At 50.1% G+C, this 14,887-nt stretch overlaps 1 protein-coding gene across 4 annotated transcripts in view; it reads right to left on the bottom strand.

Moving 5' to 3' along the window:
- Positions 1–14,887, bottom strand: part of LEF1 (lymphoid enhancer binding factor 1) — a 56,936-nt gene that overhangs the window by 40,964 nt on the left and 1,085 nt on the right. For all 4 annotated transcript variants that reach the window (XM_082760221.1, XM_082760220.1, XM_082760223.1 and 1 more), the window contains exons 2-3: positions 14,697–14,760; positions 13,070–13,203 (exon numbers count right to left, since the gene is read on the bottom strand). In XM_082760221.1, coding sequence (XP_082616347.1) covers positions 13,070–13,203; positions 14,697–14,760 — 198 coding nt within the window. The remainder of the gene's footprint in view (positions 1–13,069; positions 13,204–14,696; positions 14,761–14,887) is intronic.

Here is a 14,887-nt window from a genome sequence, read left to right as displayed (position 1 = left end):
CCAAAACGTTACCATGCAAATCGAAAGGCGCTCCCGCTCGGGGACACGCATCCGCGGGGCCAAGCCGATCCCCACCGAGAGGGGACGGGCGCATCCGCAGCGAGCCGCCCGCGCTCCTGTTTGCTCCCTTTGCCCCCCCTTGGGGCCAAAACCAGGGGTTTTTCTCCTCTTCCTGGGAAATTCTCAGCCCCGAGCGCCGGCAGGCTGCGTCCCACGAGCTGCTCATTAGGACGCGGCGCCCGGGTTTCTCACACCGAGGTCGCGCTGTCTGGCGGGGAGCTGCCGGCCGCGGCACGCAGCGCCGTTGTTTACGATAGCCCGTCTCCTCTGCTCCCTCGAGTTGCCCAGCTTGCTGAAATATGGTTACATATGCAAACATTATCTCCCAATTGTAACCTCATTTTCTGCTCTGCTGGACAGCGTGACCAGCATTTGTCATCCCGCCGCCCCCGCCCGCCGCCCCGCTCACACGTCCCTAATTGTCACCGAGATGCGGCGTGTCAGCGGGACGCCGGCGTCCGCTGCTCCCCATCTCCACGCAGTCACTCAGGTAACAAACCCATAATCTCGTCCTGTTTTCATGATGGTTGAATTACACATAATTGTTCCTGCACACTGATTGATTTCTGCCTGAATAGAGACCTCTGCCTTTTTTCAATGCGAGCGAGTGGCAGCCAAGTCTCTCCATCGAGGAGGAGGCAGCAGCCTTTGAAGAGATCAAAGCCAAGGCCGCGAGCAGTTGTGCGCCCTGGGAATATGGAAAGCCTTTATGCTCTCAACCCCATTTCCAACATCATGTTGGATTGCAGCTGCATTACATTCTGCCAGCATTCTTAATGCTTTTAGTATTGACTCTGACATCACCGATAGCTGTTTTAAAGTAACAAAAGCTGAGGGATGACTTATTTTCACAACTCCGTAATTGGAACATGCAAAGTTAGGGGAAGGCAGCATTTGTTTTCAATCTGAAATACAAAAGAAAGCACAGAAAATTATATAAGTTTCCCAAAATTAAAAACACGTTTTTCATATGGAAAGAACAGAGGGGGCATTTTTATAGCCTAGACCACACAAAATGAACTGATTATGCACATGCTTTTTCAGGCCTGAAGGCTGGAGTAAAAATATGATTGGGTAAGCGAGTCAAATTGGGGAAAAATATTGTGACTCACGGTGCGTTTAGTGACTTTTAGCACCTGATGCAAGGCAAAATAATACAGATGCCTTGGGTGTTGCCTCCCCTCTGCAGCTCCTCACAGCAAACTGACAGTGGTTCGCTTATCCTGAACCAGACACAGCACGTGGCGAGGGAACATTAAATCCCCATTAGTTATCTGAAAGATAACCGGTGATCTAAAAGCATAAAGCACCGCAAAGCTGCCGCTCAGATTCCCTCTCCCCCAGCCACACGGCCGGCCGCGGTGCTGCCCTAAAACCTGGCCTTGCCACAGCACCACGCCGGGGGGTGTCAGATGCTCCCACCCTCCTCCCCTCTCCTCCTCTGGCTTCAGGAGCGAGCACAAAGGCAAACCTCCACCAAGAGAGGCGGCCCTGGGCTTTGACTAAACGCTGTCCCAAGAAAATCTTTCCAGGGAAGTCTTAAAAGTAAGCGCTGGGAAGGAGACGGCGCGGGGAGGGCAGAGCCAGGGCCATGCCACAGCCCTGGTCCGGGCGCTGACCGCTCCGAGCACCGCTGCTGCTTCAACAAACATTTTTATTCATTCAAAACCACTGAGCAGAGGCTTTTGAGAGCAGTAATTCTGCAATATGCTCGCTGCCACTACAGCGTGCAGAGCGGCGAGGAGCGAAGAATGTGCAAATAAAGCAAAAGCTGTAAAGAATTAAACATTATAAGCTGTAAAGAATTAGACATTATGAGCACCCATGTATTAGCAATAAAAATAATTTCCTCCTAGCTGTAGCATTTTCCTTCTGCCGTTCTGGTGCTCCTTCTCTCCCTGTAGTCATTAAAACCCCGCTCAGAGACAACTGCACAGGATCTGCCCTCTCTCCCCGCGGACACAGCGCCAATGTCCTTGTCATTTCAGGGCTGGGAAACTGCCTCGGTTTTACTTTGGCTCTTCCTTAGCGTGCACACAGCCCTGCTGAGGCTCAAACTGGTGCCAACTGCAGCACGCAATCTCCCTACCAAGATGCCTGATTTCTTAACAGCATCAAAAAGTCTTTTCAACATTAAGCCAAGGTGTCCTTTTTTATTTTTTTTTCTTCATTTTGTCCCCAACTCTTCCCCCACCCCCTGAAAATTTACTGCTTCCTCTGCGCTCCTGTTTTCTTAAATTGAGCCTCCTTCTTTGCGTCTCCAGCACCAGCTCCGCGGCCCGGAGGGATCCTCATCAAGCGGTGCTAAGGAAGGAGAGCCGGAGCAGCCAGCTGCTGGGCTGGTGGCACAGCCATCCCCACGTCCCACGGGGAGCCCCAGGTCTCGGCACGTGAATGCCAGCCCCCAGCAACCCAGCGGGCAACACACACAGCATCGCAAAGGTCTCAGAAACAGTGCCGGGGAGTCACGGCTGTATGATGCTGCAACCCTACCTTTCAGCATCAAGCCATTACTGTGATGAGAAAGTATTTTTCTCTGTAATTACTGCTTATTTTCCCTTCCAGGGACATTTTTTCTTCATTTACAGAGGATCCACTTGATCCTTGTGCTTGAAAGCTTGCTCCTTTCTTGCAGCTGGAACTGAAGAGACCGTCCCCAGCCCAGGAGAGGCTTCCAGCCAGCCTTCTGTACGGCACGGCTGGCCCCCTGACCCCAGGAGCTGGAGCTGAAGGAACCCAGGATGGATGGCAGATTTTGGGGGCAGGGAGCATGCTGTGCTCATTCCCTGGCCCCATTTATGCTGGATTTTGGAGAGAGGTGCAAGCGGTCTGCCCCCTGCCATTGGAGTAGTGATGGCAAACATAAAAGAGGGGGAAGACGCTGGTGCTGCTGAGGTGGTGGGCAGGGAGAAGGGGAAAAAAAGTAAAGTGTGCTTTTTGCCAAAAAGTTTCCAAGGTAATTTTTTAAGTCCCTCCTTTCTTTCTTTTTTTCTTTTTCTGAAAAACTTTATCAGGATTCTCTGGTCCTTAGCGGAAAGGCTGGCTATGAAACAGCCACGCCAGTGCTGCCAGGAACTTTCTTATCTGTATTGCCTGTAATCAGATGGAGATGTTGGGAAATCCTCTTAGCACCCCCTCCACACACATGCCAGTTTTTACGTTCTCAGAACTCTGTTTTGTTGTCATAGGGGAAAAAAAAAAAAAAAAAAGGAAAAATAAAATAAAATCACAAACCCCAAGAAACATATCTTTATAAAGGAGTTGTCTTCCAGGTGGGATCCTGAAGGATGTTCAGGGAACATGGATTTTGTTCCTGCCTTTGCCCTCACCTTCCAAACAAACGCTGCTTGTCGGGCTCCCTGCTTGCAGCCCCATCCTCTTGGCTCATAGCCCTGCTTTTGGGTGGGGGGAGGCGAGACGGTGCCCCCCGGGCAGAGTGCCAGACACCTTCCCGGCATCTGCCCACAGCCACTGCCCTGCAGCCCTTTCCATGGGTCACGTCCTTGTGCTCAACTCGGTGCTCGGTAATTATACCCAGAATTTACCTATTTCATGCTTAATTGCACAAGCAAAAACTTTTGCTCCACCCCCAGAACAGCCATAGCCTAACAACTTGCATTGCTACAGGCAGCTGCCGCAGCCCTGGCTTTGCCCCCTAGGCTCAAATCCCAGCCAGCACCTCAGCCAGACGAGCCCTCTGGTGAGAAATCAGCCGGCACTGAAATTGAGACCGAGCGCAGGTGACACAGGACAGATCAAAGTCAGCCCACAGCAAGCGTATGCGTTAAGGGCTTTGTGGCTGGGGAGTGCTGCCTCCAGAGCAGGACTGAACCTGGAAAAATGCTTTGTCCGGAAGATATCAGCCAGAAACGTTCATTTAGCAGAGCAGGGCATTTTTTTGGACAGCGACCAAAAAAACTCTTTACCAAACAGGACATATTTACCTGCAGCGGCGCAGCTGGAGCTGGAAGACAAGTTCCACAAAACCCCTCTGCAATCGCTCTCCCTTAAAAAGTCTGCCTGCTTCCCAAACACAAGAGTCATCAAACCAGCTTCGACTAAGCCAGATTTGCTGATGCAATATTTCTGATTCCGCCCCATTAGCCTGTAATATTCTCATTTATATAAACCTCTAAAAAAAAAAAAATTAAAAAAAAGGAAAAATTTAAAGTTTCAAAGAAAGAGGGAAAGCTTTCTGCACAGGCTGCTTTGGAAAGGCCCTTTCATTCAAGAAATCTTTGAACAAAACAGCATTTTGACCACCTTTCCTAGACTGTCTGAATATTTCCTTATTACAAAGTATGAAGTCATCTGTTACAGGTCACTCTGATAAGAAGCCTAGTAGCTGCCAGTTTAAAAAAAAAAGTGTTAGTAACAGTGCTGTCAAACTGTTGGGGGAGCTGCCTAATAACTGGCTTTTTTTTTTTTTCTTTCTTTTTTTTTTTTTTTTTCCCCAGTTCTCCTATTCTGAGTTTTCTTTCTGGAAAAATCACTTACATCTCAAACAGGATCTCTGAGCTATTAGCTTAGAAATATTCCTAAAATAACAGAGAGAAGGAAAAAGCCACAACTAAAAGTCACAACAAAATCAGAAAATTCCACACACTCAAAAGCTATTTTTTTCTTCACATTTCTTTCTTTTCCCCCCCCCCAGAGATCCATCACAGCTTGCTCTTCTCCCTGTACCATGGGTATTTAAGACATGGAGTAATTTGTGAGAGAGAGTGGACTTAGAAACATTTGTTTTTTAAACCCAACAAGCTCAGTTCAAATTTACTTTGTAGGAGAGAGCCTGGCAGTGAGGAGCACACAAATGTAACTCAGTGCTACAGTGTCAGAGGGCAGCAAAACCAAAAGGAGCACTTCACAGACTAAGTTTTTCAATTGCTAATGTTTTTCACAATGTATTTTAGTGTGTGCAACGTATGGTTTATTTCCTTTTTGCACTGTTGGCAAAGTAATGCAGGGCTGAACATGGTTAAGTGTTCAAAACCTTTTCAAAACCTACAGGAAGTTGAAAGTTTGCAAGACATTATTCCACGAAGCCCAGTGCAATGAAAGCTCTGCAAGCACCAGCTTGGTTCAGCCACTCTTCTTTTCCTTGTCAATCCCAAGCATCCCAAATGTGCCCTGGGCATGCTGCAGTCCTGCTTCACCTCATCTTTTGTGTTTCAGGACACAGAAATGGCACCGACGGCCTGGGGAGAGGGCAGGGAGGCGGGAGGGAGGCAGGCCGCAGTGAGGCCTGCCACCACATTGCCATGCTGTCACCGCCCACTTTGAAAAGTGTTGATGCTTCTAATTTTATGCCCTATATTGCATTTTTATGGTAGATGAGTGTAAGATTTGGAGGGAAGGCAGAAAGATCAAGGCATGAAGATAGGCTGAGACTGTGGAGAGAAAACAATCACAAAGAAAAATCTCGGAGGCGGTTTTGAAACTTGGGACTGGCATTGTTAAACATTCTTGTTGGAGACATGGGCAGTGGGATCAAGTGCACCCTCAGCAAGTTGGCCGATGACACCAAGCTGTGTGATGTGGTCGACGCACTGGAGGGAAGGGATGGCAGCCAGAGGGACCTGGGCAGGCTCGAGAGGTTGGCCTGTGTGAATGAACCTCATGAGGTTCGACAAGGGCAAGGGCAAGGCCCTGCAGCTGGGCTGGAGCAATCCCAAGCACAAGTACAGGCTGGGTAGGGAATGGATTGAGAGCAGCCATGAGAAGGACCTGGAGGTGCTGGTTGATGAGAAGCTTGATGACACCAGCTGGCAATGTGTGCTTGCAGCCCAGAAAGCCAACCATGTCCTGGGCTGCATCAAAAGCAGCATGGCCAGCAGACCGAGGGAGGGGATTCTCCTCCTCTGCTCTCGTGAGTTTGACCCCAGCTGGAGTACCGGGTTCAGATCTGGGACCCCCAGCACAAGAAGGACGTGGACCTGTTGGAATAAGTCCAGAGGGCTATGAGGATGATCAGAGGGCTGGAGCACCTCTCCTATGAATAAAGGCTGAGGGAGTTGGGGTTGCTCAGCCTGGAGAAGAGAAGGCTCCAGGGCCTGCAGTACCTCAATGTACTGGTGGTACTAAATGTCAATGGTGGCATTTCAGTACCTAAAAGGGGCCTACAGGAAAGCTGGGGAGGGACTCTTTGTCAAGTAGTATAGTGATAGGACAAGGGGTAATAGTTTTAAACTAAAATTAGATTTAGATGAGATATTAGGAAGAAATTCTTGACTATGAGGGTGGTGAGGCACTGGCACAGGTTGCCCAGAGAAGTTGTGGATGCCCCATCCCTGGAGGTGTTCAAGGCCAGGTTGGATGGGGCTTTGGGCAACCAGCTCTAGTAGAAGGTGTCTCTGCCCATGGCAGGGGGGTTGAAATTAGATAATCTTTAAGGTCCCTTCCAACCCAAGCCATTCTATGATTCCACGATTCTATGAAATACAGAAAGAGGCAGAAAATAGTAGAAACAGAGCTTCATAGCATAGCTAGGTGACTGTAAAAAGAGTTACTTCTGAGCAGGCAGTGTCACTGGGAGTACAAACTCTAGACTGAAAACACACAGACTACAGGGACAGCTTGTTAGATTTCATTGCTCTCCACCTCTGAGCCAACAAAATTGCCCCAAAAAAAGCCCCATGCCCCTTTCCCTGTTTGTGTCTCCTTCTGGATGCACCTGACCAGTCAGACCATTTCCAGCCTCATTTCTCCAGACAACCACTGTGCCCTCCTATTCAGAGTTCTGCTCCGGTCAGCTAAGAGGGAAGCTGAGCTGCCATCAGTATCAATGGGATTTTGGCACAAGGACTTTGAATTCTGCTATACCTCATGCACAGTGCTGTCTCTGCAGGGTTTGTCATGGTTCCCAAGGGTCACAATTGCAAGCTTCAAGTACATACAGTGCCCAGCACCAGGCTGGATGTGCAGCTGTCTGCTTCAATTCACTTTAAAGCTTTCCTCCTCAGAAAGCAAGCAGAAAAACAAATCGTCTAACAAATAGACTTCTTTTGTTCTTTGCCAAGGCAGCATGACTGGAGTTCCCTTGCAAACAGGAGCACACACGCACCCCCGTGCTCGCTCCAAGTGCCAGTGCTTTCAGAAGGTGCTGCATGACAAAAGCATGCACGAAATCTGGCTCCTAAGGGCCATGGTACATAACATTATTGGGACATTACAGTACATTGGTGCTGCCTGCCAGCTTGCGTGGCATGGTGGAAAGGAAGGAGCCAGACTGCAGAGAGTGCTTAGGCAGGCAGGTGCATTTGGGATTTTGCCCAGCAGCACCTGGCCAAAGTGATGCTCTGTCCCTAAGTGTTACCACTGGTGTCAATAGTGCGCCTACTTCTCCTGTTAAACTGCCCATATTATGAATATTCGATCAAAGCCTTGTAACTTTACACTTGTAATGCTTGCTGACTAAGGTCCTCCTATTGATTTTATGCCCCAATCTCACCAACACTCACAGCCACTCAAAGAAAACAGACGAACATCGAGTCAACCTTTCAGCTCCACAAAAATGCTCTTTTGCATGAGGGATTTGGTAACTTTGAAGATCACAGACAAAGATACTCGAGGTCCTTCCTCATCCCCTCAAGTGCCAGCTGGCAACACCACCAGCACAGGCCAGGGGACAGATTCCTCCTGGCATGGTTCAGACTGTGTCTTTTCCCCCTTACGAGGACAGTCCCTGGCCGATCAGCACAGTTGGCGCGCAAGTTAACTCCCTACCATACTTTTCGTTCAGCCCCAAAGATTCAATGAATACGTTTTTATTTAAGTGCTCAATCACTTTCTTGCTGACAGGACAGATTCCTTTGAAGTGGGAAACCCAAACTAAATAAACACATCCACAAGATCCAAGTCTTAAAATAGAAGCCGTTGGCTTGCTAGATTAAGTTATTCTGAATGCAATTTTCTTAAGTGAATCCAATGCTTAGGAAGGGCCGGAGTGACAGAGATGCTAATCCCCGGCTGCCAGGACAGGGACAGCATGCAAAGCAGCTGTGCTGCCTTCCCCAGAGGCCTACGAAATGGGACTAAACCCAACAGGGAGGTGGGAAGGGTCTTCACACCCCACGTGCCACCCCCAGCTCAGCGATAGCTGCCCCCCAGCCACGACAGGGCCGCCTGGAAGGTCCCAGCACATCGTGCTGTGCATGGGGCAGCAGCTGGGGATTCGACACACCTCGGGCTGCAAATTGTTCAGTATTCCTTCCGCAGCGTATTCTTGCACATATGTCTCTTTCTGAGAGATACGGGCACTATTTTATGGCTCAAAAAAAAAAAAAAAAAAAAAAAAAAAAGGAACGCGCATGCCTCTACTAGGACTTCAGAAATATTACAGCAGCAGTAAAATGCTTTTGTGTGGGTTATTTCCTTCCCGTATCGGGAGAGCTTTCCCTAACCATAAACAGAAGTTCAGCACTCTGGAGGAGCCAGGCCGGCAGCACCCAGCTCTTCAGTGCCTGCAGCCACGCAGCACTGCAAGGATCTGGAGAAAGTCTTTTCCTCTTCTAATTCCTGAACCTGTAGAGCTTCAGGCCTTCTTGAGCCCTATCCTCTCTGGCACTTGAAGCCCATAACAAGCTGTTCTTATTAACACCTTTTTCTGGACAGGGATTAAGTTGGAGAAGAGGTGGCACAGCACCAAAACAAGAAGAATGACATTTTGCTTGTACACCACCTGAAAATGAAAGCAGCAGCCCCACCTTTTATGGGTTACCTTGAATGCGCTCCTAGATATACAGAGAAATGAGATTTAGGGCACGTACATACACATGTTGATACACCAAAGCTCCAGCTTTGATTATTTGCAGTGGGTGGGGTTTTTGGTCACGCCTCAGCTGAAGTCACACACACGCGAAACCCACCTCTGGACCAAGCCACAAGGGGAATATTTTCTTTCCCCTTTCCCCGTTCACAATTACCTAGATTTACCAACTGCACCACCCTGAAGGGGAGAAGGCAGCGAAAGCAGAAAGGTCGTTTTCTTCACCAGTATGGGCTGAAAGGCCACGAACATAGATACAAAAGCACACAGATGGATGGACACAAGCACGTGTATGCACGAGGACTCTGCCTGGGTCATCGACGAGACCAGGCTCTGAACAAAAGCCCACCCAGAGGCACCACAGAAACTTCTGCCCCCCCTTCCCAAAAGGAGAATTTGCAACCCCTGCAATGCCTGCCTTTGCAGTGAGGTACCAAGGGGGATGGGAAGACAGCATTACCAAAAACCATGTTCATAGCCTTCTGCAGCTCCACCAGGCACTGTTTTCCAGGCTGGATACACTAGCACTAACACCCCAGTACATTCTTCTCAAGGTCCCCAAAACCTTCCACAAGCCAGCGTTTCCTGAGGGACAGCACGATGCAGCTGGGGAATCTCCCACTGAGACCCCATGGCAATGCACTCTGCCTATTTCTACCTTCTTGCTTCCTCCTGTCCTTGCTACCTGCACATTTCTCCTGGGATGTCCTCTTCAGGACAGGGGCCATCTCCGTGGTCATCACCATGCAGATGCACGCCAGGAACACCCAAAATTTGGGCAGGGAGGGGGGCCCTGTGCATAAGTGTTGCTCTTTGCGTTCGAACTCTTCTAGCAGAATTCCTCTTCACTGTCAAACGGATGTGCTGTGTTTTGCAAGTCACTGTAAGGTGTTTATAGATTGTATCCTCCAACCTATTTAACACCTCCAGCTGCTAACATACACACAGCTTAGCCACAAAGTAATAAACCCAGAGCCCAAGAACAGAGGAGAAGGGACAAAAGGGAGGTTGCAGGAATCCTGCACCTTCCAGCACAAAGTTTAATTCACTGGGAAAGAGGGGGGTGGGGGGGACAACAAAGACAAAACAATTTTCTGTGTGATTTTAAGAAACAGCCAAGGCTCTTTTGCAGCCTCCTCCTTTGCCTCCACATTCCCATCACACAGATGAGAAAGGTTTGCTGCCCCAAAACTAACGAAAACGTACGAGAAACCCGCAGATGCTAGAAAACAAACAGCTGTCTCCGTCTCCCATCTTCAGCACGCCGGTGATGTTGAGAAACCACCGAAAGATATCTCGAGCAGACAGGATGCACATTCACCAGGTGTTACTGCGGTTTTGGCGTCACCACGTGCCCCCTCTCCTGCAGCTACCCAAACGCACTGCTTCGCCTCTCCACTCACCCAGCTAGAAGTGATTTTAGCTGATAAGGGTACGCACTGCTGCAGCCGGCTTGTGCGTGAACTTGCAGCTAACTCTCCTGCAAATCCCACTTGAAAAGGGCAAAGCAGTTGCCAGTAAAATGAAAACAAAAATACATACCAATACAGAAAGGAGGTGGAGAAGGGAAAGTGAGACCGCTCTAACCACGGTGGATTGATCAAAATTTGAAATCCTCCTCATATACCCTCTTCCCTCCAAAAGCTGCCCTGAAATTACACCTCAGTTTTCTTCTTTTAAGGTTTATTAGGATAGCACGAGTGTACTAAGTACAATTAAAATTGTACTTTTAGTTTTACAGAGCAAGAGTGTAAAGCCTTTCCCTTTTCTTTATGAAACAGGACGTTTTTTTCTCTGCACACATTGGTCAAAGTAACTTTTTCCCATCCCAGCAAAGCTGGCCCACCACCTCGGTTACAGGTCTGGCTCAAGCAGGGCAGCACGAAGCCTGATGAGCAAACGACCACCTACTCCTTCCTCCTCCTGGCTCACGCTCCCAGCGAACCAGCACAGATCCACCCGCGCAGCCACCATTTCCTAGGGGATGCATTTTTTTTTCCCACCCCTGCGCCAGCCCTGGGAAGGACACGGGGTGTCCCAGAGGGGTGGGAAAAAAATAATAAAGAAAATTCAGGGCCCCGGGGCTGCTTTTTCATCCTGCCCCACACCTCCAGGCCACAGATGCAGCGAGCAAGCGGCGGCTTTGTCATGCAAATGGCAGGGTGCAGGTACACCGCGGGGGACCCCTGCCCCAGCCCCCGGCAAAGGATGCCCCGCTGAGGTGGGACTGGGGGTGCTGGGAGGAAAGGCAGAGCGTGGAGACCCCAGTTTGGACGTGACACCCGTCAAGAGCCAGCTGTCAGCTCCGGGACCGGCGGAGATTAGAGTTCAATTAAACAAAAAATATTATTTAATAACTCAAGCGTGTAGGCTTGCGGTTAAACTGAAGGCGCTCCAGACTTATGTCAACATTGCAGCGCTCCCCGAGCGCTGTTTTATGGATCTAGTGGTGCTGCTCCAACATGTACGAGCAGTGCCGGGCTGAATTAGCCCCTTAGATGCCAGGCAGGAGCCTTTAAAGCAGGGAGCAGATGCGTGCCCCCCTTCTCTCCCATGTACCCCTCTATGTGGGCTCCCCCAGTACCTGAGCTACCCGAGCAGGGTGCATCTGCAAGAAGCTGATGCTCGTCTGAAAATCGATGGCAGAGCAGTAAGAAGGAGCAGCCCTGCGACACGCATACATGCAGAAAATCCTAAGTGAATAATTAAACCAGATTTTGTGGCTCCGAGCCTCGCGCCAGCACCAGGTTCTTTCCTGGGAGCATAGCGGGGGAAAGAGGCCTTCGGCTTCCCCCGTCTCTGCGGGGACGGGTCTGGGGCTCGGTGCCCACTCCTGACGCTGCATCCTTTCCCCCTCGATGCATCAGAGCTGAAGTTTTCCATGGAGCAGAGCTTATAACAGCGAATATCAGCAGTCATGGGCACTGCACAGGGGGACTGGGAGCTCTGCAGCTTGTGTGTGCGCCCCGTCCTAAATGAATGCAGGCCCCTGAGCAGCAAGTCCTGCGCAAGCACCGTCTCGTGTAAAAGCAGAGCTGTGGCAAGCAGGACGTGGTGCACGGCTCTGCATCTTTCAGACGCGAGCAGCGACGTGTCACGACAGCAGAAGTGGGAATTTCGGACTGCCAGGCTGCTCGGTCCTTCCCGAGCCGAACACCCGGTATTTTACCACCCTTCGCTACCATTAAATCGCCGACACTAATTAGGCCCCGTCTTTTTGCTTTTGAAGTCAAAAGCCATGGCCTTGAAGAACAAATCAAGAACACGGGGGACCAAAATGATGCCAGTCGTTTGACAAAGGCTGCCAAATAAAAATCTGAGAGCCGGTAAGGAGGAAAACTGCTTTATCACGAGGAAATAGCAGCATCCAACTTCTCATACCTCAGCACACACGACTGCAGCGACATTCCCTCAGTAGGATGCCTACGAGCAAATGTGTTTCCCACTCCGCTCTCACTCTGCTAATACAGTTGCCACAGCTCGTTTTAATATAGTCTCCCCGTCACCTCTCTTTCTGCATACCCAGTGGCCAGAGGAATTTACTGCCCCAAATTAATTAGGAATGCATTAAAGTCCATCCGTCCAGGTACACCTTCAGCAACGAAATCAGAGGGACCGGCCTGGAGGGATCGGTGCCCGCCGCAACGTAACGGGAAGCCGTAGACACGAATTCCTACAGCACCGTTTCGTTTCACAGAGTGTGGAGGAACTTGCACCGCGTGTGCCAGAGCATGGCTCCCGGGGATGCATAAAGCCTTTGCCCGGCGCAGCCGACGGCAGGAATAAATGTCAGTCAGCACGGAGCAGTGCCGTATCTGACGGCGGAAGGAAAAAAGAACCGAGCCTTTTCATCTCCCTGACAAGCAACTCGAGCGGTTCTGCTCCCAGCCCTCGCTGCTCCTCGCCGAACAAAGAGTTAAAGCCAGAAAATTCACATCTGTCCTAGTGACTACAAAGACGGCATTTACATCATTCCGCCATACATTATCCTACAGTCGTAAACCAGGGCTCCCCCCCCCCGGCCCCCGGCCCTGTTCAAAGGCTGCGCTTAATCGCCGATTGCAGCTTTTTCCAGCGGGCTCACGACCGACACCGCCACGAGCTCTGAAACCCCGCTGGCTGCAGGCTCCGGGCACCAGAGGCGCAGCCTTCACCTGGGCTGAAGCTACCCGAAAACACGCTGCGGGACGAGCAGGAGGAAAGCCCGCTCGCCAAAACCCGTCTTGGGAAGGGATCACTCACTGTTCTGGGGATGGGTGGCGACAGAGATCCATTAGGCATGTACGGGTCGTTATTCATATTTGGCATCATGATATACCCAGAATAACCAGAGTAGGATGGTCCCTTGCTGTATAAGCCACTGTCTGGATGTTTTCCTGTGGAAGAGGAAACAACGATTACATTATTCCCCACACATGCATTTCTTGTAAGTCAGAGCACTTGAACAGGTACCATTCGTGGAAATGCTCCGCATGCAAACACTTCCTCGCTTATGGCAATTACTTCGAGCAGGAAGTAGTCTGCAGCAATTCACAGAAACATTTTTTGGGGAAGAAGAGTTAATCCTTAAAGGGCTGCGTGCATTCAGCGAGGAGTTTACACTCAGTATACGACAAACCCTCAGAGTAACCCATTTATTTTGCCAAGCCCCCAGTCAGAGAGGCAGAAACATCAGCAGGGACATGACATTTCTCAAGTAGCAGTCTTCCCCCATTTTACACATCCCTCTAGGATTTGTGGATTCAGAAGTATTGTCAGTACGGGTTTTCAACATCATTGTTAGGAAAGGGAGGAACGGGGCAGTGATAACTAGATATAATTGTTTCCTTCTCTTGCCGAGACACTGTGTGCAGCGAACAATTCATGCTGGCCGTGCTAACCGGGAACAATTAGAGGGCAAGGGCCAGCTTCTGAGGAGACCCTGGTGAATTATTTTTTGGGGGAGAGTCAGGGGGAAGCTGTGTAACAGGCATGGCACTCTAGTTGAGGGGGAAGCCGAGCAAGGAAGGTGATTTTGTACCAAAATAAAGAATTTGGCCCCAGGCCCTGCAAAGGGATGGGCACTGGAGGGGGCGAACAGGTCTCCCACCCGAGGGTCTCTGGCAGTGGCACCACTTGCAGGTGAGCTTTTAGGAGGCTGCAAGGCGGAAGGGAAGGCTGTGCAGAGCTGATCTCCTCCCCCTAACTGCCCAAATGCCAGCAGCGTGGGCATTACTGCTTGGAGGCTCTTTAACGACCAGTTTTGTGACAGATCACCGCAGAGTCCCGGGAAGCAGCAGGACCGAACGGTGCCCGTCCCTACATGGCATTTATGATCTGGCTTAACCCACGATCATAAGCATTTCATTTTAAACACAGCCTTCCGTCGTTCGCAGCACTCATTCTTTGTACACATGTCCAGCTTCCTAGGCGGTATTTGACAAACTTTGTTATTTCCTCCGTCCTCCTCGACCCAAATTAACCGGCTGGTACATTAAAAATGGCAAGAGGTCTGTTCATGCTCAGATTTGAAGAGGGGCTCTAAGGGACAGACTTTGGCTAAGGGGAAGAGAGCACACAGTTTCTGAACACAACTCGGCTGCACCGTCTGAGTGGGGAGATAGATGTGTTTAAGCTGATATCCTAAAAATAGTTATTTCTTCAGCGAGGATCCATTTGGCCTACTTATCAGTTTCTAGACAACTGCAGAACCATTTGGTCACTCAAGATAAACGTGCTGTACATCCATCTCCTTTCCAAACGTGCTTTGAAAGCGCCCCGGCATCCCCCTTCCCCAAAAGATACTAAATTTACGCCTCCCCAAAGAAACCAAATTCCAGTCCACGGGGGCTCGGGCCAATACAGCACGACGGGACCGTGCGGTTCTCACCTTCCTCGGGGTGCTCTCTGCCTTTGTCATGGTAGGAATCCTGCGCCTGAGTTTGCCTGGAAACCTGACCACGGGGAATCCACCGCCGGAGAGGAAGAAGGAAAAGAAGAAAAGTCATTGTGTGGATGCTCACGTATCGGCCACGGGGCTTACATCTTCTTGGGGACAGAAGAAAGTTACGGCAAGAGATA

The sequence above is a fragment of the Aythya marila genome, assembly GCF_965140915.1.
Source record: "Aythya marila genome assembly, chromosome: 4".
Classification (NCBI taxonomy): Eukaryota; Metazoa; Chordata; class Aves; order Anseriformes; family Anatidae; genus Aythya; species Aythya marila.
This window is presented reverse-complemented; position numbering and strand designations above follow the sequence as displayed.